Source organism: Anolis sagrei, chromosome 5 (genome assembly GCF_037176765.1).
Source record: "Anolis sagrei isolate rAnoSag1 chromosome 5, rAnoSag1.mat, whole genome shotgun sequence".
Lineage (NCBI taxonomy): Eukaryota > Metazoa > Chordata > Lepidosauria > Squamata > Dactyloidae > Anolis > Anolis sagrei.
The window spans coordinates 56,040,775-56,063,782 of record NC_090025.1 but is presented as its reverse complement, the minus strand read 5'-3'; the positions used below and the strand labels follow the sequence as shown (position 1 = coordinate 56,063,782).

The following is a 23,008-nucleotide window of genomic DNA, read 5'->3' as shown; positions in this document are numbered from 1 at the left end:
TCATATTTGGGCATATGGAATATTCGTGCCAAGTTTGGTCCAGATCCATCATTATTTGAGTCCACAGTGGTCTCTGGATGTAGGTGAACTACAACTCCCAGACTCAAGGACAATGCTCACCAAACCCTTCTAGTGTTTTCTGTTGGTCATGGGAGTCCTGTGTGCCATGTTTGGTTCAATCCCATCATTGATGGAGTTCAGAATGCTCTTTGATTGTAGGTTAACTATAAATCCCAGGAACTACAACTCCCAAATGTCGAGGTCTATTTTCCCCAAACTCCATCTGTGTTCATATTTGGGCTTATGGAATATTCGTGCCAAGTTTGGTCCAGATCCAGAGTCCACAGTACTCTCTGGATGTAGGTGAACTACAACTCCCAAACTCAAGGACAATGCTCACCAAACCCTTCTAATGTTTTCTGTTGGTCATGGGAGTCCTGTGTACCACGTTTGGTTCAATCCCATCATTGATGGAGTTCTGAATGCTCTTTGATTGTAGGTTAACTATAAATCCCAGGAACTACAACTCCCAAATGAATTTTTTTGGGTGGTGGTCACTCCTTGGGTTAGTACAGTGTTTCTCAACCTTCCTAATGCCGTGACCCCTTAATACAGTTCCTAATGTTGTGGTGACCCCCAAACATTTTTTTTTTTGCTGCTACTTCACAACTGGAATTTTGTTACTGTTATGAATCATAATGTAAATATCTGATATGCAGGATGTATTTTTATACACTGGGCTAAATTAGGCACAAATACCCAATACGCCCAAATTTGAATACCAGTGGGGTTGTGGGGGGGGTTGATTTTGTCATTTGGGAGTTGTAGTTGCTGGGATTTATAGTTCAGCTACAATCAAAGAGTAGTCTGAACTCCACCAACGATGGAATTGAACCAAACTTGGCACACAGAGCTCTCATATCCAACAGAAAATATTGGAAGGTTTGATGGATATTGATCTTGAGTTTTGGGAGTTGTAGTTCACCTACATCCAGAGAGTACTGTGCATTCAAATAATGGTGGATCTGGACCAAACTTGGCACTAATACTCAATATGCCCAAATGTGAACACTGGTGGAGTTTAGGGAAAACAGACCTTGCCATTTGGGAGCTGTAGTTGCTGGGATTTAGAGTTCACCTACAATCAAAGAGCATTCTGAATCCTACCAACAATAGAATTGCGCCAAACTTCTCACACAGAACCCCCACAAACAACAAAAATACAGTATTTTCTGATGATCGTTGGCGACCCCTCTGAAATCCCCTCACGACCCCTCCAAGGGTCCCGACCCCCAGGTTGAGAAACACTGGGTTAGTAGGTGTCGTCTGGCGAAATTTGGGGGCAATTCGTCCAGTGTTTGAGTTATGTTAATCCCACAAACGAACATTACATTTTTATTTATATAGATGACGACGTGTTACCTAATCCCGACGTCATTATTATTAATATTAATTACTATTGATTTTTTTACATAACCCCCATGGTATCATATTATGGATTTTTTAATTTATTTACATAACCCCAATAGTCACAAAAAGAATGGGCGACAGTTCCTCGCTGTGGCCACTAGATGGCACTCGTTCTCAAATCAAGGAAACCCACGCTCTCCGCCTGGGCAAAAAGAAGAAGGAGAAAAGCCACCTCGCTCAAGAAGAAGCATTGAGCCAACTCTCTCTCCGTCTCCCAAGCGCTTCAATCTTTAATTACCTTTCCTCCAGAATGATTGCCAAGCAACCCACTTCCAGATGTGCGGCTGGAAGGTCTCCCTCCTCTTCCTCGCCTCCTCCTCCTCCTCCTCCTCCTCCCCATCATGTGATCGCGGGAGGTAAATAACGTGGACTCCACTTTGCTGGCTCCAGTGAAGATCCAGATGCCAAAGACTGGGAATGAATGCCCTTGGTGGGGAATGGATCCAGCTCCACTTACCTGGAAACAGAGGCAGACAGGTGAGAGACTCTTTCGGCGGCGCGTTGGAGCGGAGAACTCTGCATTCACACGTGCACGGGTTGGTTTTGCTGTCTTTCCCGTGGGTTTCTGCCTTGCAAAGTGGGATGAAGGGTTGCAAAGGGTGTGGGAGACATCTGGGACAGGGATGGAGGCGCGACCTCCTCCCAAGCTCGCTGCCCAGATCTGACACGTGTCGCGGAAGCGACACGTGTCAGATCTGGGCAGCGAGCTTGGGAGGAGGTCGCGCCTCCATCCCTACCCCAGATGTCTCCCACACCCTTTGCAACCCTTCACCCCACTTTGCATCTTCCAATCTTCTAAGTTGCATCTACACTGTAAAATTAACTCAGTTTGATACCACTTTAAAGTGTCATGGCTCAATACTATGGAATCCAGGCATTGGCAGTTTTCCCAACTGGGTTCACCTTTGTTCACCTTCTTCTTCTTCACCAAAGCCATGACTCCATAGCAGTTCTCAAGTGAGGGGTCAAAACTGCATTCATTCTACAGTGTAGACACAATTTGGTTCCTTTTTACCAACTGCAAAGATGCTCCTTGATTTCTAGAAGGAGGGCAAAGAAGGAAGAGCTCCAGCCTAGCCTTTCTTTAGTACTTCTCAGACTGTCTGATGAAAGAGAGCAATATTTTGATTCCCCTCCCTAATAAACCAGGGATTAGCACTGCATTTGTACCCATTAGCTCCAGTTGTTTCTTTCTGGACCTGGAAACATGCCAGGCAGCAGTAGCCCCGGGCTCAGGCATGGCTCCGCTCCAAGGACCAGCACTTGGAATGGCACGGCACTAGATCTATATGATAATTGTCATTATTGATGCATTGAAACAGTGTCGTCAATAATGGCTCATCTCCACACTTTAGTTTCATTGATTCCAGTAGGATTATTGCCTCCTTGTAAGGGTGCCTCTCCACTGTTGAATTAATGCAGTTTTGACAGCACTTTAACTTCTGGGTTGTCGGTTTTTTCAAGCTATATGGCCATGTTCTAGAGGCATTCTCTCCTGACGTTTTGCCTGCATCTGTGGCAAGCATCCTCAGAGGTTGTTGAATTAATGCAGTTTTGACAGCACTTTAACTTCTGGGTTGTTGTAGGGTTTTTCGGGCTATATGGCCATGTTTGAGAGGCATTCTCTCCTGACGTTTTGCCTGCATCTGTGGCAAGCATCCTCAGAGGTTGTGACCTTACAATCTCTGAGGATGCTTGCCATAGATGCAGGCGAAACGTCAGGAGAGAATGCCTCTAGAACATGGCCATATAGCCTGAAAAAATCGACAACAACCCAATGATTCCGGCCATGAAAGCCTTCGACAATACACTTTAACTTCCACAACTCAATGCTTTGAGGACCTGGGAGTTGTAGTTTGGTTATTTATTTATTTATATTTATTGTTCTTGAGCAGATAATAATAATAATAATAATAATAATAATAATAATATATAAATAAAAATGTAATGCTCGTTTGTGGGATTAACATAACTCAAAAACCACTGGATGAATTGACACCAAATTTGGACACAACACACCTAACAGTCCATTGAGTGTCCATCATCCCTAAACACACACACACACAGTTTGGGAATTGTAGTTCACCTATATTCAGAGAGCACTGTGGACTCAAACAAGGATGGATCTGGACCAAACTTGGCACAAATATTCCATATGCCCAAATATGAACACAGATGGAGTTTGGGGGAAATAGATCTTGACATTTGGGAGTTGTAGTTACTGGGATTTATAGTTCACTTACAATAAAAGAGCATGCTGAACCCCACCAATGACAGAATTGGGGCAAACTTCCCACACAGAACCCCCATATTTAAGGCCATCCAGTCCAACTCCCTTCACCAGGGCAAGAAAACGTAATCAAAGCTCTCCTGACAGAGATATCCAGCCATAGATATAGATAGATATATATGATTCACACACACACACACAGATACAATATCATAGATTTGAAAGGGACTCCTAAAGAAGGACAATTATATGTTGCATGTTCCAGAGTAGGCAAACCAGACAATCTCCACATCAACATATATTAGAAACCAAGACTTTATTTTCCATATCACCAGACAGGGCCACAGCAACATGTGGCAGGGGACTGCTAGTAATAATAATAAAACTTTATTTATACCCCACCACCATCTCCCCAAGGTGACGTGGAGCGGCTTACATGAGGCCAAGCCCAACAATAAAGCAATGCAAATAAACAACACACAATGACAGTAAAATATAAAAAATAAAAAACAAAATACAAGAAGCAATATAAATAAGCACATCAAGCAGTGTAATAATAATAATAATGACAACAATACTACAACAACTTTGGCACAAGCCAGTAAAGGTAGTCCCAGTGGTGATTGGCACACTGGGTGCAGTGCCTAAAGACCTTGGCCTGCACTTAAATATAATTGGCACTGACAAAATTACCATCTGTCAGCTGCAAAAGTCCACCCTACTGGGATCTGCACGCATTATTCGCTGATATATCACATTGTCCTAGACACTTGGGAAGTGTCCAGTGTGTGAGCCAATACTGCAGCCAGCATTGTGTTCTTGTTTGCTGTGTACTAATCTTGTTGTGTTTCAAATAACAACAGTCATAATAATAATAAAAATATCTTTATTTATATCCCACTTTAATCCCTAATGGAGCCCCCAGTGGCCAAGTGGGTTAATCTGCTGAGCTGCTGAACTTGCTGACCGGAAGGTCGCAGGTTCGAATCCAGGAAGCGGGGTGAGCTCCTGCTGTCAGCCCCAGCTTCTGCCAACCTAGCAGTTCAAAAACATGCAGATGTGAGTAGATCAATAGGTACCGCTCTGGCGGGAAGGTAACGGTGCTCCATGCAGTCATGCAGGCCACACATGACTTTATGGACAATGCCAGCTCTTTGGCTTAGAAATGGAGATGAGTACCAACCCCCAGAGATGGACATGACTGGACTTTATATCGGGGGAAAAACCTTTCCCTTTACCTGACAGCACTTTAACTGCCACAGCTCAATGTTTGAAGTCCTGGGAATTGTAGTTTGATGAGGTACCAGCAATCCTGGGCAGATAATAATAATAATAATAATAATAATAACAATCATAACAATGAAAAAATATATTTTTATCCTGTTTTTCTCCCTAATGAAACCCAAAGCGTCTTGCAACATAACACAATACAAATCAAAGCACATTTAACATAATATACAAGATACAAATACAACTCCTGTCATTCCGTAGCATTGAGCCATGGCAGTTGAAGTGAGGTCAAACTGCACTAATTCTACACTGTAGATGCATCCTAACAATAGATCTATCTCCCTGCCTCCTCCTCCTTCATCACCACCAGCTGTTTCCATGGATTTCAAGGGAGTTTCCTTCCTGTTGCTCCCCTCCAAAGACTTGTTCTGTAGTCAGGGCAAAATGAATGAAATTAGTGCAAAATCCTTGGTTACGATCATGTTCAAAACCATTGGCCAGGTTTGCATATCCCCAGCTCTCTTCATCAGGGAAGATGTTATTATTGAATCATAGAGTTGGAAGAGACCTTGTGGGCCATCCAGTCCAACCCCTTACCAAGAAATAGGAAAACCACATTCAATGCACCCCTGATAGATGGTCATCCAGCCTCTGTCTAAAAGCCTCCAAAGGAGGAACCTCCACCACACAGAGAGTTCCACTGCTGAACACCTCTCACAGTTAGAAAGTTCTTCCTGATGTTCAGGTGGAATTTCCTTTCCTGTAGTTTGAAGCCATTGTTCCACGTCCTAGTCTCGAGGGCTTGCTCCCTCCTCCCTATGACTTCCCCTCACATATTTATACATGGCTATCCGATCTCCTCTGGTGGAATGGTGGAGTTATTACTGGAAGGTTGGGGTGACTGGGAAGAAGGGAAAGCGTATGAGGATCCTGAAGTCAGTGTGGTTTGAAGACGAGGGGAAGCAAAGACAGGCTCAGGCTTCAATGAACCCAGGTTCAATGACAGGGTTGGGGAACATCTGGCCCTCCAGATGTTCTTGGTATGCAACTATCACCAGAAAAGTCAATGATGAGAATTTTGATTCAATAATATCTGGAGTGTTGCAGTTCCCTCACTTTGTGGTGTGTTGACATATTTGGAATCAGATTTTGAAGGTTGTGACATGCCAAGGGCTAGAGGTTGAAAAAGCTAGTTTTTGTAATGTATGTTTGAATATGTTGTCATCTTTACAGGTGGTTTGTCAGTTTCTGCCTCTGAAATATAGCCTAGAGCACCTGGTATTCATTAGCAGCCTCCTGTCCATATAGTAACTAATGTTTTTTCTGATATTTTGCAATACAGTAGCCCAAATCTGAGGCTGTGGTTGCTCAGTGAGTTAAATTGCCAAGCTGCAGAACTTGCTGACTGGAAGATCAGCGGTTCAAATCCATGGGACAGGGTGAGCTCCTGATGTCAGCCCCAGCTTATGCCAACCTAGGAGTTCGAAAACATTCAAGTGTGAGTAGATTTGGTGAGAAGGTAATGGCACTCCTGACCTAGGAGGCATCTAAGGACAATGCTGACTCTTCAGCTTAGAAATGGAGATGAGCACCACCACCCAGAGTCAGACTCAGCTAGACTTAGAATCACAGAATCATAGAGGTTAAAGACACCTCGTGGGGTATCCTGTCCAAACCCCGCCAAGAAGCAGGAAAATTGCATTCAAAGCACTCCTGACAGATGGCCATCCAGCCTCTGTTTAAAAGCTTCCAAAAAAGGAGCCTCCACCACACTCCAGGGCAGAGCGTTCCACTGCTGAACAGCTCTCATAGTCAGGAAGTTCTTCCTAATCTTCAGGTGGAATCTCCTTTCTTTCTATCAAGGGGAAACTTTTACCTTACCCCAAATTAACTCAGCATCATGATACACCTGAGCCAAGACTTGGAAAATTCCTCTTTTTATTGGGACTTCCTAAATGTACTTGATTATGACACACCTGTATCCAGAAACTAGAAAAGTTATTTATTTGGATTACAATTCTTTTAAGCAAGAAGTTGTCTCACTAGCCTCACTTTCCTAAGCTCTGCCTAGTATCACTGGGACAAATAAAATACTCAATATCTGCATCCCCCTTCTTTTTCCCCTTCCCTCTTACTCTCTTTTACAATAGCAAAATCTATTTTTCTCATACACAAGTTATTTTCCTTATCTACCTGAGCATTGCAACCAGCTTCACCAGATAGCTAAGGATTTTGCAAACTATAGTCCAAACTCTAATTTCAAGTTTTGGATTTTTCTCTTAACTCTCTGTGAAGCACATTTTTCTCTTGCAGGCAACAGAGCTTGCTTCCAAGAAGCTGCGGCTAACAACTTTAGCTCCTATCAAAAAAGTATTTTCATTTAACTGGTTTTCTGGATCCAGTTCCCTGAGTCTTTTAAGCTAGTTGACAGCTCCCTCCCAATCTGCATTTTCGATGGAAGGAGCAAAGCTGAAGCCTGGCCAACGGCTGCCTTTTGCCTGCTGTCTCGGAGTGGATGCAGGTTGCTCATGGTGACAGTCAAAATCACTCAGGATAAATAGGAAGTGATGGCCGAGTTGGTTCGTTTCCCTTCAGGAGGATGATTGATAGCTCATGCTTTGGCTCAATGGCTTAGGAATCTAGGCAGTTTTTGGGAAACAAAGACTAAGGCTGCATGTACACTGTAGAATTCATCCAGTATGACACCATTTGAACTGCCATGGCTCAATGCTGTGGAATCATGGGAGCTGCACTTTTACTAGGTTTTCTCTTCCAAAGAGGGTTGGCACCTCACCAAACTACAACTCTAAGATTGCATAGCATTGAGACATGGCAGTTCAAGTGGTGTCAAACTGCATCAATTCTATAGTGTAGACGCAAGCTAAAAATAAATGCCTACTCATATGGAAGCAAATCCATTGAAATTGACATGTTTTGATACTTTAAAGGAATATATTTGTTGAGTTGCTCTGAGTTTTCTGGGCTGTATGGCCATGTTCCAGTAGCATTCTCTCCTGACATTTTGCCCACATCTATAGCAGGCATCCTCAGAGGTTGTGAGATCTGACCTCCCAACCTCTGAGGATGCCTGCCATAGATGTAGGTGACACATCAGTAGAGAATGCTACTGGAACATGGCCATGCAGCCCAGAAAATGCACAGCAACCCAATGATTCTGGCCATGAAAGCCTTTGAAAACACAATATATGTATTGGTTTTATGTCTTGGTTAACAAATAGTTACAAAATATACACAGTCAAGAGCAAAAACCAAATGATGTATTACAAATAATGCTAAAGCTAGAATCTATGGCACAACTAATAATAATAATAAGGGTACAGCAGATAACTAAAATATAATATATAATTAGGATACATGAAACCATTTGAAACACATAGATTAAAAAACATAAAGAGAAGAGTGAAATGAACCCATGACACATTGAAATCATTCATACTTACGAAAAGGTCAATGTGAAATTCATAGATTAAAATTGACTGGGTTGTCCTGGCTGGTTGAAGCAAATGAGGATGCATATGCAGGGCAGATTGTACAGGATGAGATGATCCTATAGGTAACCTGGGCTTTTAAGTTAATAACCAACAATTTGTACATTGTCTGGACTTTAACAGGTAACCAGTGCAGTGATTTTGGTATTGTTGTGATGTGTTCATTTTTTTGGTGTAGTTGTAACCAGTCTTGACTACCTTGAGAGCTTATTTTAATATGCAATAGAGAAAAGGAAGAAGAATGCTGTATTGTGTCTTTCCAAAAATTGGAATTGCTGGCCTGGGGGTCAGGATCCCGGGGGGGGGGGGGTGTCGTGAGGGGGTCAGAGGAATCACCAAAGACCATAAGAAAACACAGTATTTTCTGTTGGTCATGGGGGTTCTATGTGGAAAGTTTGGTCCAATTCTACCATTGGTGGGATTCAGAATGCTATTTGATTGTAGGTAAACTATAAATCTCAGCAATTACAACTCCCAAATGTCAAGGTGTGTTTTCTCCAAACTCCACCAGTGTTCACATTTGGGCATATTGAGGATTTGTGCCAGGTTTAGTCCTTATCCATCGTTGTTTGAGTCCACAGTGCTCTCTGGATGTAGGTGAACTACAACTCCAAAACTCAATGTCAATGCCCACCAACCCCTTCCAGTATTTTCTGTTGGTCATGGGAGTTCTGTGTGCCAATATGATTGTTGGTGGAGTTCAGAATGCTCTTTGATTGTAGGTTAACTATAAATCCCAGCAACTACAACTTCCAAATGAAAAAAATCAATTCCCCCAACCCCCCAGTATTCAAATTTGGGCATATTGGGTATTTCTGCCAAATTTGGTACAGTGAATGAGAATACATCCTACATATCAAATATTTACATTATTATTCATAGCAGTTGCAAAATGACAATTATGAAATAGCCACAAAAATAATTTTATGGTTGGGGGTCACCACAACATGAGGAACTATATTAAGGGGTCGCGGTATTAGGAAGGTTGAGAAACACTGTCTTAGAAGCTAAGGAGAGTCCAACCTAGTTAATGCTTAGAAGGGAGGCTACCAGGGAATACCAAGGCATTATTCAAAGGAAGGCAATGGAAAACCTCATATGAAAAAGTCTTGCCCAAGAAGCGGTTGACATAAGTGGATAGGATTGACATAAGTGAAAGTTGACTTGAAGGCAGGTAAGAACAACAAGAAAGTCATCTGTGGATGCTACGTTTGTAAAATCTGTCTTTTCAGTTATAGGATATTTAGAACAGTATATCTTCTGTGAACTTAATAAGTCCCATTGAATTCATCTTACGGTAGCGAACATACATATAATAGCAAGCTATGTATTTCAGTTGATTATAAAATACAATGGGATTTCAACTTAGATCTGTGTCCTTGTTAAGGAAATCTTAACCAGATATTTGTGTTCCAGTTGGTTAAACAATCAATGTGTGTATGTGAGTGCACACAGAAACATTTACGTGTAACCTGCTTCTAAAGAAATCCACATTCTTCTTGTTTTCAGATGGTTTTCAGATGGTTATTATATTCCACCTTTCCTTGTAGAAGATCAGAGTGGCTAACAATTTGCATAGAAAGAAACTGTTGAACTCTCAGTTTACCGATATCTAATGTCACATGATTATCCTAACACAGGGTTTATGTGCCATGAGTTATTTTACACCAGAGTGATATTTAACTGAACTTGCATTAAAGTAGCAATTTTCTGCCTAACTCCCAAAGAAGGGCAAACATTGTTGCTGCTTTCCAAGGTTCACAATGACAGTCAGATGGTATTTTGGCATAGCCTTTCAGTCAATCAGTGACCAGGGAGGTGAAGAGATCCTGGCTCCTCTTGTGTACCTGAGCCAAGCGTCTTGCACAGTGACATATTCGTTGCTCCTTGCGCAAGATCTTTGAAAGTTCCTAAATTCACATAAGTGGGGGTTAAGGATTCTGGCAAATGTTTCAACTTTTATATAATATACTTTATATGGCTTCTTAAACTTTGTAGGACTTAATATCTCAGCATGTCTCAATCCCATCCTGGTTTCTCAGTGTCTTTCACAGTCTATCAAAGCAAAAGATCTTGCTTTTTACTGGAAGAAATCCAATATATTTCTAATGGTCTTTGGATTTGACTGGTTGCTCCATAAGTCTCCAAGGACAAAGTGCCTAAATACCCTAAAGCAGTGGTTCCCAACTTTTTTTTTAAAACCAGGGACTACTTTGACCTGGGACCACTCTCCAACATTAGTCCCAAAAGGGTTACAAATCAGTTTTTGGTCAACTTTAGATTCGGTTTGGTTATTTGGGGTGCTGATTCAGAAAACTGCATTGGATAGACCAAATCAGCTCTAATTTCTGATATAGAACATATGGCATCCAGTAGTCACCATCTGCTCACCCACAGAAAACTATATTTAATAACCCTTAACACTCACTATAAGAGGATTTCATAAGACCAGTCACTCTTGTTACAACAGTGCAGTAATAGTGAGGCTGTGGACCATATTTTAGTTCTTGTGGACCACTGGAGTCTATGGACCACAGGTTGGGAACCACTGCCCTAAAGGCACCAGATCCTGTCTGACCTTGGAAACTAATCAGGGTCAGCCATGGAGAGTACTTGGATGGGAGACCATCAACAAATACTAGTTACTGTAAGTTATATATTTGAGGAAGGAACTAGCAAACCACTTCTGAGTATTATTGCTTTTAAAAACCTTATGAAATTAATGGGGTTCTGTAAGTTCACAGACAGTTTGAAGGCACATACATATGAAGGGTTGGATTGGATGACCCTAGTGGTCTCATCCAATTTTATGATTTAGAGCTGGTTGGAAAAATCATGCACAAGTGTACACTATAGTTTACTTTAACTGAAAGCCTTCCTAGAACAGAACTTCATCTGAATGAAAGATCAAGCCAAACTGACTCTTCCTACGTTGACATGGAAAAGTCATATTGGATTTTGGTGTGTGCTTGGTCCTGCCATTAAGAAGACTGAGGGGTTCCACTGATTTTGAGTTTTATTAAAGGGAGACAAATTGTGAATTATTTTTATTATCAAGGCACATTTATGCCTAGAAATGGGGAGGATTGGGGGTTATCTGCCTCACGTGTAAAAATAGTTTGACCAGGCTTTGGTGTTACACACTTTGGAGGAAGATGGGGGAAATACGTTATTCCCACTCAGGCAGTAAGATTCTAGCTCAGGCAGCAAAATGTAAATGGATGTAAATGGGTTATGTAGGCATTTAAATGGATGTAAATAGGTTATGTAGGCATTTTCAAAATTGTTTTTCATTGACAGGAAACATTGACTGTTCATCTGTCCCAGCAATAAAAATGGGACCTAAAACCTAAAAAATAAAATAAATATGGGAAGGCTTCCAGATTAGATAGCAAACTGGCATCTTGACTGATATCTTTCATTTTAGATTATGCAGTGTGCCCTAAGCATGTTTATTTGTAAATATGGCTGCAGTATTTGGAATGCTGCCCTTTTCCTACTGAGGTTTGTGGGGCTTAATTCCAAGTAAGTGTATAGAAGATTGCACACTAAGTGTATTTATTAGGTAAATTAATGAATTAAATTGGAATATTTGGCTCAACAAATCATCCCTAGTTAATCAGTGATCAGATTTGTTTCTGTTTTTTAAAAGGTGAGGGAGTAATCCATATAAACATTGCATGTTTTATTTCACAGAAGACAATGTCTTTTTGTGTGAGAAGGAAGAAGGCCAGCCTCTAAAAAGCTATCTAAATCAACATATGTCTACATTGCTTTTGTTGTATTCAAGAAAGGTTTTGTAATTTACTAATGTAGATACCTTTAATATGAGATTTTACATATTACTGTATGATTAGTGAGTGTTGGACTAAGGCTCCAGGAAAGCAAGAAATGAAACCCACTGGGTGATCATGAGCAAATCACACTCCTGCAAGCCTTAGAGAAAAGAGTGAGTCGGTGGGTGGGTGGGGGAGCAGCTACACCTGGGAGCTTCTGCCTACTCTTACTCACCTGACAAAGATGATGTAACTGTTATCCCCTGAATATCCACATGAAGGGTTCTATCCTAGGCCCAGTGGTATTCAACATCTTAATCAAGAACTTGGACAATGGAATAGAGATCATGCTAATTAGATTTGCAAATGACACCAAATTGGGAAGGATAACAAATACTATAGAGGTCAGGATCACAATCCAAAATCACTTTAACAGATTACAGAATTGGGCCAAAACTAACATAATGAATTTCAACAGGGAGTAATGCCAGATACTACACCTAGACAGAAAAAAAATGAAACACACAGATATAGAATGGGAGACACCTGATATAAAAGCAGTATGCATGAAAGGGATTTAGGAGTCTTAGTAAATTCCATGCTGAACACAGATTAATTCAACAGTGTGATTCGGCATCTTTTAAAAAGCCAGCATGATTTTAGGTTGCGTCAATGGAACTATAGTATCTAGTTTGAGGAAAGTCATAGTCCTATTCTAGTGTTCTTTGGTCAGACCACACTTGGAATACTATGTCCCGTTCTGGCACTGCTATTCAAGAAGGATATTGCCAAGCTGGAAGATGTCCAGAGAAGGATAACCAAAATGATAAAAGGACTTGATTTGGAAGCCAAGTCCTATGAGCCATTGCTTAGGCAGCTGGGCATGTTTAGCTTGGAGAAGAGAAGGAGAAGAGGGAACATGATAACAATGCTTAAATATTTGAAAAGATGTCACATTGGGGAAGAAGCAAGCTTGTTTTCTGCTGCTTCAAAGACTAGGACACACAGCAGTAGAGTAAAATTGCAGGAAAAGAGATTCTATCTAAATCATAGGAGTAACTCCCTGACATTAAGTACTTCACCACATGGGTGAAATTACCCATCCTAGAGTGCTTTCAGCACAGTTTGAGGATGGAGACTGCCGGATCCCATCAGATGATGCATAGCTACTTCCAATGGGTTTCCCTCCCCAAACTGTACAGAAAGCATCCTAAGATGAAGCAACGAGAACATGTGTTCTCATTGCCAACAATGGGGCAACCATGGGGGGAGCTCTGTGTGAAGGAAAGACAGCCATGTAGGGTGTGGGACGACGGATTCCCCCACTGCCCCACAGATTTGCCACAATGTCCGGAAAATACCCCCGCTTGCCTGCATTCGGGTATCTAATGTGATGAAGTCTTAAGAGCTGTTGAATAGTGGAATATACTGCCTCAGAGGGGGTGGAAGATGTTCTGAAGATTCTGGATCGGAGGCTGTTAGGAGTGCTTTGATGTTGTGTTCCTGCATGGCAGGGTATTGGACTGAATGGTCCTTGTAGTCTCTCCCAACTTTATGATTTTATGATTCTAAGACTATTTATGCTCCACCAGAAAGGATGGAATGCCACCTCAGAATCTGAACCCTTAAGGCCAGGGAAGGAACAAAATATAACCTTCTTGAGAATCTAGAGGTTACTGTATAGTCCAAGCCAATATTGACAATATTCAGCAACATCTGGAGGGATGCACTTTGCTCTTCCTCTCATGCAGTTCTTCAGATGTTTTGGGTCAGCAACTCTCAGCATGCTGTCTAGGGCTGCTGCAACTTGCAATCCAATAGCATTGGAAAGGCTGCATGATTCACAGCCACATCCTGAACTGTATATAGGATTGTGCTGTTAACCTTGCCTTCCACATTGGGTTTTAAGCATTATGAGTCAACTGACCCTTCAGATTGGATTTGAGCATTTTAGAAGAGGGAAGCATTCCAGGTATTTGCCATCCACTACGTGAATCAAATGTAGGTCAGCTAACTGCTGAGTTCTGTTTCCTTTGATTCTTGGGTTGTTTGTATTCTGCCTCTTCATAAATGGGCAAGTGTAGTATAAAAAGAGGTGGCTCTGTTGTGTGTATCTGTTTGAGTTCCATGTGTAAATATTGATTTCCTTACACTCTTTTAAAACCCTCTTTAATTTTCATACTTTCCTTTTTGTTCACCCCGCCTTTTCCCTGCTAGACATCAGTTCTAACTGAGATTAAAGAGTGCTGGGGGAACTTATCAGTGTTTGGTCCTGTTGCTCTGGCAGGGGAAGCAGAAATACTAACTAGGAAAGCTGTTTGCTTCTTATAAGTGCTGTTTTGGGAAAAATCTTTGCTTGAAAGTGTCACACTTGTCCTTCAGCTCTCAAAAATGAAGAGTTTTAACAAGAACAACAAAAAAAATCAGTCAGAAGGATTAACAAAGAAGGGAATAAAAATGTTGGAGAGGTTTGGAGAGAATCATAAATCACAACAACAACAAAATACAATAGAAGTGTATCTCTAACAAATGAGTTGTGATATTAGACCACATCCTACACTGGAGTAAGCTCCATTGAGTTCAATGAGGCTTACCATACTTGTGTGTATGCTTCAGTCTAAGTGTTTCTCGGATGTTCGTGCTTCAGATTCCTTCTGAAAAAAACAAAACAAGACTGAACAGCAGAAGGTTTTCTTTTTCAAAGTATCAAACAAGAACATGGAGGAAATTTGGATTAAGTAAATAGTGCATAAATTGTTGACCCCTTTGTACAATGAATATGACAACCTGATCACAAAGGCTTCATCAGAAAGGCTTTGCCTGGCTTAGTCAAGGAAAAAGAGGGCAGTGGGGTGGGTCCGTTACCCTGTGCACAGCTCCTTCTCAGCAATGCTTTACCTATCACACGTGGGGAGGCTCCATTGGATCCAGCAGAACATGGGAAGCCTCCCATGTTGTGAGGGAAGTGTCCAAGGATGCTTCCACCCTGGTTAGAGGTGGGGCCTCCGCTGGAAGTCACACAATGTAGTGTGATGGGTGGTGTGGGCTCCGTCCCCAAAGCAGGTTGGAAGTGTTGTACAATGCTGAATTTGGTGACTGTGACAAGGTCATGATTCAGTTTTGCTTCCCAGTTACCATACCTGTTTGCAGCTTAACTAGAGAATTACATAGTAGAGCAGAGTTTTCCAAACATTTCACGTTGGTGACATACTTTTTAGACATGCATCATTTTGCAACAGCATAATTTCTACTGTGTTCTACATCGGAAGTTAAACCAATCCTCTTATAAAAGATATGAACATAGATATAAATTGTAATAGTAAAATCTATGGAGACTCAGTATATTTCATGAAAATCTTTAATTGATATTTTTAAAACATATGATTAATTGCTTATTTTACAATAGACTCAGATGTTTCTTGTTATGTTCATGTGACACACCTACACATGGTCACCGACACACTAATGTGTCACAGCAATTTGTAAAGCCCTGTAGCAGAGGATTCAAATATGTCTTTAACACAACTAGATCAATCTCAACAACTCCATTTTCATAACACGTTTTCATGCAACTAGGGCCCTTTTACTAAATCAAATTCAACCTAACAGCCCTGTATCATGCTTTTTGAAGTACCAGGTAGGCACTAAACATCATCAGATGATATGAAACAGTGTTTCATGGAATATCTGATGTGGAGACTAGGAAATACTATTTTCCAGTATGCCAGGCTATGATAATGCCCAGGATGTTTTTCTTTCCTGGAAACTTACCAAAGATTGCAGCTAATGGTGCCATCACCAGTCCAGGGAGTAGCATTAGTGCAACACACTCTGTGTGGGCTACCATACATAGTTGATGGTTATCTTTCACAAAGCAAGCAAATGTGATGTGAGATGGATCAAATTTTGGCCCCTGGCATTTTAAGCTGTAATATTCATGGTTGCAATAAATGGGAAAGTGCCTCCTAGGTAGATGATGTGCATAGTAACCTCCGGTGGTGATCTATTTGGCCTTCCAAGGCTTTGGACTAAAATTTCCACATTACCTTTCCATTAGGTACCATATGTACTCATATAAGTTGACCTAATGTATTGGCCAAGGGCAGGTTTTGCGGGCAGTATTCTGGTTTTTGAATGTTAAGGGTCATTCTGTAGAGAGGAGAGAGTACCAACATTAGGCAATCACTACAATTTTTCTCCCCAGGCATCCACGAGTGTAGAGAATAATAGAAGGTTATTCTTACTTTTAGGGTGTCCTGGGATGGGCCAAGCTCTTGCCTTTTACCATTTTACCCAAATAAGGATGTGGTTTCTTTTTATATATACAAATTAAAGTGCAGTACTCACATCAACCAAGTATTGAGGTGTTGATTTTTGACTAAAATTTCTTGGCTTATACATGAGTATAGCAGTGGTTCTCAACCTGTGGGTCCCCAGCTGTTTGGCCTACAACTCCCAGAAATCCCAGCCAATTTACCAGCTGTTAGGATTTCTGAGGGTTGAAGGTCAAAACATCTGAGGACCCACAGGTTGAGAATCACTGGTATACAGAATATTCTTCCTAGGGCTTCTGGGAGTTGTTTACGACATTGAGATAGTCAACTTCCTCCCAATTCTATAAGAACTCTTTTTCATAATTTCCCAAATAGTGAGGTTCTATAGCAACCTCCTTAGTTAGTTGTGGTGCAAGAGGAGCATTTTCAAAATGATGTAAAACATGCATTTAATTCAGAATTCCTGGATTATTGCTAGAGTCAGAGAGTCTCAGAATAATAGAGTCAGAGAGTTGGAAGAGACGATAAGACCCAATATTGAATAAAACCACTCCTGACAGAGAGTCATCGAGCCTCTGTTTAAAACCCTAATCTTAAAATAGGGGTAAAAAACAGATTGGGCTCCAGATGTTGTTGGAGTGAAACTCCCATCATCTCTCATTATTGGCCATGCTGGCCAGAACTAGTAGGCATTGGATTTCAATATATCATTATCAGCACACCTCCACTTAACAGAGAGAAAAAAAGTAGAGTAGCCAAGGTCATGTGGCCAAAAATAATGGAAAGTATTAGAAATGTGAACTGTCCCCTAGGACCAAGGTGAGTTCTCCAGGGGAAAATGCATGGTTGCTTGTGGCTGTAATGGGGTCATTGCAATGCGGACTGCAAAAATGTGTCACCAAACTTTTTTTTTGTCAATGCAGACAAGTCCGAAGAGACATTTTCTTGCAACTCCAACTAGATTACCTGACTATGTACACATCTGTAGATGGCCAGCTGACCTGCTACTTGCTTGGTTTGACCTCCAGTCCTATGTAAATTTGTATTTTCAGTTACACAACTCTCTGAATATGTACTGAAAGCAGGGTCAAAATAAACAAGAACTCATTGACAGCAATATAAATGTTTTCACTCACATGGAAAGCAACTTTCTAGGAATAACACTTTGATTCTTTCATTTTCTAACCTAATAATGAGTTTTGAACAGTAGCGGCAGCAACTGGGATAGGATTAAATGTGACATGTATGGCAATGGAGTGTCCCAGGCAATGATTTTTAAACTGGCATGATTTTATTAATTTTTAATGTAATGTATTTTAATGATCTGTTTTAAATGTGTCTATGACTGCGGTTAACACTTGAATGAATACTTGTTGTGAAGCCGCCCTGAGAGCCCCCCCGGTGTGAGAACGGGGTACAAATGTACAAAATAAATAAATAATAAATAAATTACATCACTACATCAGCCTAATTTATTCCAGGGAATAAGAACATTTTAAATCATAACTATTTCAATACTATTTTTGCAATGTTAAGAAGTGCGGTAAAGTACTGTTTCCAGAATACAATTACCAAGATTTACTTTAATGAAGATAACTTTTCTACCTTTCCTACATGTTTGTTCAATTTCACGGAGAAAGGAAAAAAGTTATGCAGGCTCATATTCATTTCAAAACTTGTGGCAATGTGAACATGCATGTGCCAATATGTCTGCATTCACCTAGCTGCCATTTACAAATGTGGGATGCAATGACCTGTGGCTACTGGAAATGACTAATCTGGATCACACAAATGTAGAAGGCCCACTGTCAGATACAGTAGAGACTCACTTATTCAACCTTCGCTTATCCAATGTTCTGTATTATCCAATGCAGTCTGCCTTTTGCCCAGATCCGCAGCTATTTCAATACATTGCGATGTTTTTGTGCTAAATTTGTAAATACAGTAATTACTATATAATGTTGCCATGTATTGAATTGCTTTTTCTGTCAATTTGTTGTAAAACACAAAGTTTTGGTGCTTAATTTGTAAAATTATAATGTAATTTGACGTTAAATAGGTTTTTCCTTAATCCTTCCTTATTATCCAGCACTTTCACTTATCTGACGTTCTGCTGGTCATTTATGTTGGATAAGTGAGACTCTGCTGTACATTTGAACTTCAACGTCTCTTTGTTGAGTAACCAAGCATAATATTGTGCTGTGGGCCAGAGAATATATGGCTCTCCATATAATATTGAACCCTATTTATCATTTTCTCATCATTGGCTGTGCTGGAAAGGGATGATGTGAGCTACAATACAACAGTATTTGGATACTGTTAACCAAAAGTCAGCTTGTTTCTGTCCTGAAATTTGAAAACCCTTTAGGGAAGTTCTTACTTCATATGCCTGTGGGTTAACATGAGACTAATTGCTGTCATTGAATTCACTGCTACATAATTAAACAATGCAAGGAGGAATATGTGAATTATTTGTATGGATACTTCAGAAAAAAGAAAATGAGTTTTAGCAATTATTAAGTGATGGCCTCTTCTGACTGCTAATTTGTTCATTTTGACAAATTTCGTCTTTGAACGTAGATTGAACCAAATTGCTCTATCCATTTGAATTATTTAAAGATATAAATAATTCAAAATGAAAACGTATTGAGATTAACTAAAATAAATAAATCAGAGCTTTCAGTTTTCATTTTAAGCATAAAATAAGGGAGCCATGTCTCAACAAACTATGTGTATAAGTCGGCATGGTTAGTATTATATGGCATAGGTCTCACAGCAAGAGGGAAGAAATAGTCCAAGGACTGTGATGAAGGAGTTTTTGGGTTAATGGTTCAAAAATTGGCATCTTCTGTTCCAGTTGTTTAAACCCACATATAAATGCTTTTTTTTTTGTTTACCTTCGCAGATTGCACAAGATAATCAATGCAATATGAAAATGCCCATGGCAGCTTTTGTTGGGAGACTATGGTTTGCATAATGAGAAGAGAGCTGAACTCTTCAAAGTGCTTCTGAGAACCTATTGCAGATTCAGATTATCAATCAGCGTGCTTCCAAATTGGGAAAACGCCAACATGAATACATCACTTCTCTCCTTGGCAGAAAACTATTCTTTTCAAAATTTCTCAAAAAAGACTTCTGAACTTGCACACTTTCAGAACGATGACTGTCCTGTGCCTTTGGTGATGGTCTTCACTTTGGCCCTGGCTTATGGAGGCGTTATCCTTCTCGGCCTTTCTGGAAATCTTGCCTTGATCATCATAATCTTAAAACAAAAGGAGATGCGTAATGTGACCAACATCCTCATCGTCAACCTTTCCTTTTCGGACCTTTTAATCACTATCATGGGTCTCCCCTTCACTTTTGTATACACTTTAATGGATCACTGGATTTTTGGGGAGGCCATGTGCAAGCTGAATCCTTTTGTACAGTGTGTCTCTGTCACAGTATCGGTCTTCTCATTGGTCCTCATTGCTATTGAACGCCATCAACTGATTATCAACCCTCGAGGATGGAGGCCAAATAATAGACATGCCTATATAGGAATTGCTGCTATCTGGATCATAGCTGTGTTCTCTTCATTGCCTTTCCTAATATATCACATTCTAACTGATGAACCATTCACAAATCTAACAATAGAGGCATACAAAGGAAAATATGTATGCATGGATTCTTTTCCAATGGAGTCTATCAGGCTTTCATATACCACTGCTCTCTTGGTAATGCAGTACTTGATCCCCCTTTGCTTCATATTTATTTGCTACTTAAAGGTAAGCAGAAACCTGTTTTCTGATGTGCCACACCTATTCTTTGAATTATCAAAGGAATATCTTTAGATTATATAGTATAAGATGTTTATTGTTCTTGAATTCTTGTTTCCCCACAGATATACATGCGCTTAAAAAGAAGGAACAACATGATGGATAAGATGAGAGATAATAAATACCGATCCACTGAAACCAAAAGGATCAACATCATGCTGATTTCTATTGTGGTTGCATTTGCTGTATGCTGGCTGCCTCTCACCATCTTCAACACAGTCTTTGACTGGAATCATGAAATTCTTCCTGCATCTTGCAGCCACAACTTGTTGTTTTTGATCTGCCATCTTACGGCTATGATCTCAACCTGTGTGAACCCCATCTTTTACGGGTTTCTCAACAAGAATTTCCAAAGGGATTTGCAGGTTTTCTTTCGCTTCTGTGACTTCCACACAAGGGACGATGACTATGAGACGATTGCCATGTCCACGATGCACACAGACATTTCAAAGACATCTTTGAAACAAGCTAGTCCAATCACATTTAAAAAAATCAGTGACAGTGATGATGAAAAAATCTAACTCCCATACGTATGTCATAGGGGAATGGACAAGCACCTTTGAAGAAATTCCACTCCTACCCAAAGGGAATCGAAGATGTTTATGTCCATATCTCTGCTGTTCAGTTGCTGTTTTTTGCTGCTTGTGTCTGTTTTATAATATAAAGAAATGTTAGATTTACTCTCTGTGAAGCTTCCATCAAGAATCCTGTCAGCCTCACATGTGTTTCTTTCAGCCCTGAAATATTTCTGACTAAAATTAACTGTATTTATGTAAAAGAATATCAAAAAAAGACAGACGGCTTCCCCTTTGACATAAAGACTCTCTCATACAGAACTGGATCATTCTGCTTTGAACAGCTCTTTTAGTCTTTTTAAAAGTCCTGTATTTAAGAAGCAAATGATTGTCTTGAAAGTGTTGTTTCAAAACATGCAGATTAAACTAAAGAAAAACAGCTCTATGTATCTGAGTTATTTAAAAAATGTAAATAATTCAAAATGAAACCTCAGTCAAATTAAATTAAATAATCATGGGTTCCTCAGAATGGCACTTGTAGGTTTGCAGTTTTAAGGGGAGATCCCAGAGAGCAAATTTAACTGAACTAAGTAGCACTTTTATGTAAGTATGGTTAGAATTAGTGATGACCCATAGGTATTAATGCAGTGGTTCCCAACCTTTTTTGACCAGGGCCCACTTTGACCAAGGATCACTTGAACAGGGACCACTTGACCGGGGACCGCTCTCCAACATTAGTACCAAAAGGTTATGAATCAGTTTTTGGTCAACTTTGGATTCAGCCTGGTTATTTGGAGTGCTGAGTCAGAAAATTGCATTGGTTAGTCCACATCAGCTCTAGTTTTTGACACAGAACATTTGCCACCCAGTAGTCACCATCTGTGGGGCTGGTCAGCACTGCAGAAAGGAACACAAAATAAAATAAATAGAATAAAATAAATACATAAAGAGGAAGGAGGTTCACGAACCAGAATTTTGTTCTTGCGGCCCACTGCTGGGCCACAGCCCATGGGTTGGAGCCATTGTACTAACTGGATAATAACCACTTCCTTAATTTTTTTTCATTTGATCTGACATAATGAGACAAAGTTATACAGCTTGTAGATCATGCCATCTATAAACAGTTATAATTTAGCTCCTCAGTTGGCAGGCAGACATATCCACTATATTTGGACTAGAATTTGGACTAGAAAAGATATAGCTTTATGGTGTTTTGAGTATGACAAACAGTAGCTGGAAAAAAAAGTGTTTAATTGGAGAAATGGTACATGAAGAAGTTCGAATATTCCTCTGTCATCTGGGATGCACAGTCTTAACTACATTCATCCTCCCACCATGATGTTGTTGATGATGGCCATCAAGTCAGTTTTAATATGAGTAAGGAAGTTCTAAGAACTGGTCATAAAAATGTAAAAAACTTCATCAGGAAATGTTTTCTCAGATCACCGAATGTCAGAACTAGTAACACCAATGTGCCTGTCAGATTGTGTTATAGATTAGAAACATCCTATTTACTGAGATAACAGGCTTAACACTTGAGACCTAGGAATAGCTCCTGGAAAAAAGAATTTGGAAGGATGGCAGTAAGGAAAATGTGTTTGGCAATGAAATGGTGGGGAGAAGAGAAGAAGAGGGCAAGAGGAGGGAAGGATTATTGGATAGGGTAAGGGAGGAGATGGTAAGAAATAGAAAAAGAGTAGTGAAACAAGGTGTTAAAAAGGACAAATGTCCAGGTGGAGCTGGGGAAAAAAAACATCTGTACCATGCTTTTTGCTAATTATGATGCAACATATGAGTGTTTCAGACCAAGAAGAAAAAAATGTTCTGTAGCTTCAGACATTTCTGAGGAAGGTGGGTACATGAGCTTAGGCTTGTACTTTTTAAAGGAAAATGGTTTCTTCGCTCTGTGTTCTAATAATTCCACTGGTCCTTATTGTTACTGGAGTCTACAAGGGTAACTCGTTATTTGTTACTAATGAGCTTTATCACTGCTGTTGTTACCTTATCCTCTTCCTTCCACATCTCCCTTTCTCTTAATCTTGTATCTGTCTAAGCAGAGAAGCAACCTGCCCATCCTCCAAAATTTCTCTTACCACTAACACATGAGTTTAACCCCAAAATAATTTGATACAGATAACTGTTGACTGTGGCATATGCAAAATTTACGTATAGCTGTTTTACATTGG

At 40.2% G+C, this 23,008-nt stretch overlaps 1 protein-coding gene across 2 annotated transcripts; it reads left to right on the top strand.

Annotated features, from left to right (window-relative positions):
* The first annotated feature begins 1,592 nt into the window (after positions 1-1,592).
* Positions 1,593-22,452, top strand: NPY1R (neuropeptide Y receptor Y1). Of its 2 annotated transcripts, none has more exons than XM_060778757.2 (3): positions 1,593-1,947; positions 19,395-20,256; positions 20,373-22,452. In XM_060778757.2, the coding sequence occupies exons 2-3, from the start codon at positions 19,561-19,563 to the stop codon at positions 20,826-20,828; spliced, it is 1,152 nt and encodes a 383-aa protein (XP_060634740.2). In that variant the 5' UTR covers positions 1,593-1,947; positions 19,395-19,560; the 3' UTR covers positions 20,829-22,452. The 2 variants fall into 2 exon arrangements, with proteins under 2 accessions (XP_060634740.2, XP_060634741.2); XM_060778758.2 differs by having other exon boundaries at positions 1,593-2,006.
* The last annotated feature ends 556 nt before the right edge of the window (positions 22,453-23,008 follow it).

Bases quoted from the DNA above. Each gene is read 5' to 3' on its own strand.
- NPY1R (XM_060778757.2), top strand. From the start codon at position 19,561: ATGAATACATCACTTCTCTCCTTGGCAGAAAACTATTCTTTTCAAAAT. The intron at 20,257-20,372 runs GTAAGCAGAAAC...GTTTCCCCACAG, and splicing joins TATTTATTTGCTACTTAAAG to ATATACATGCGCTTAAAAAG.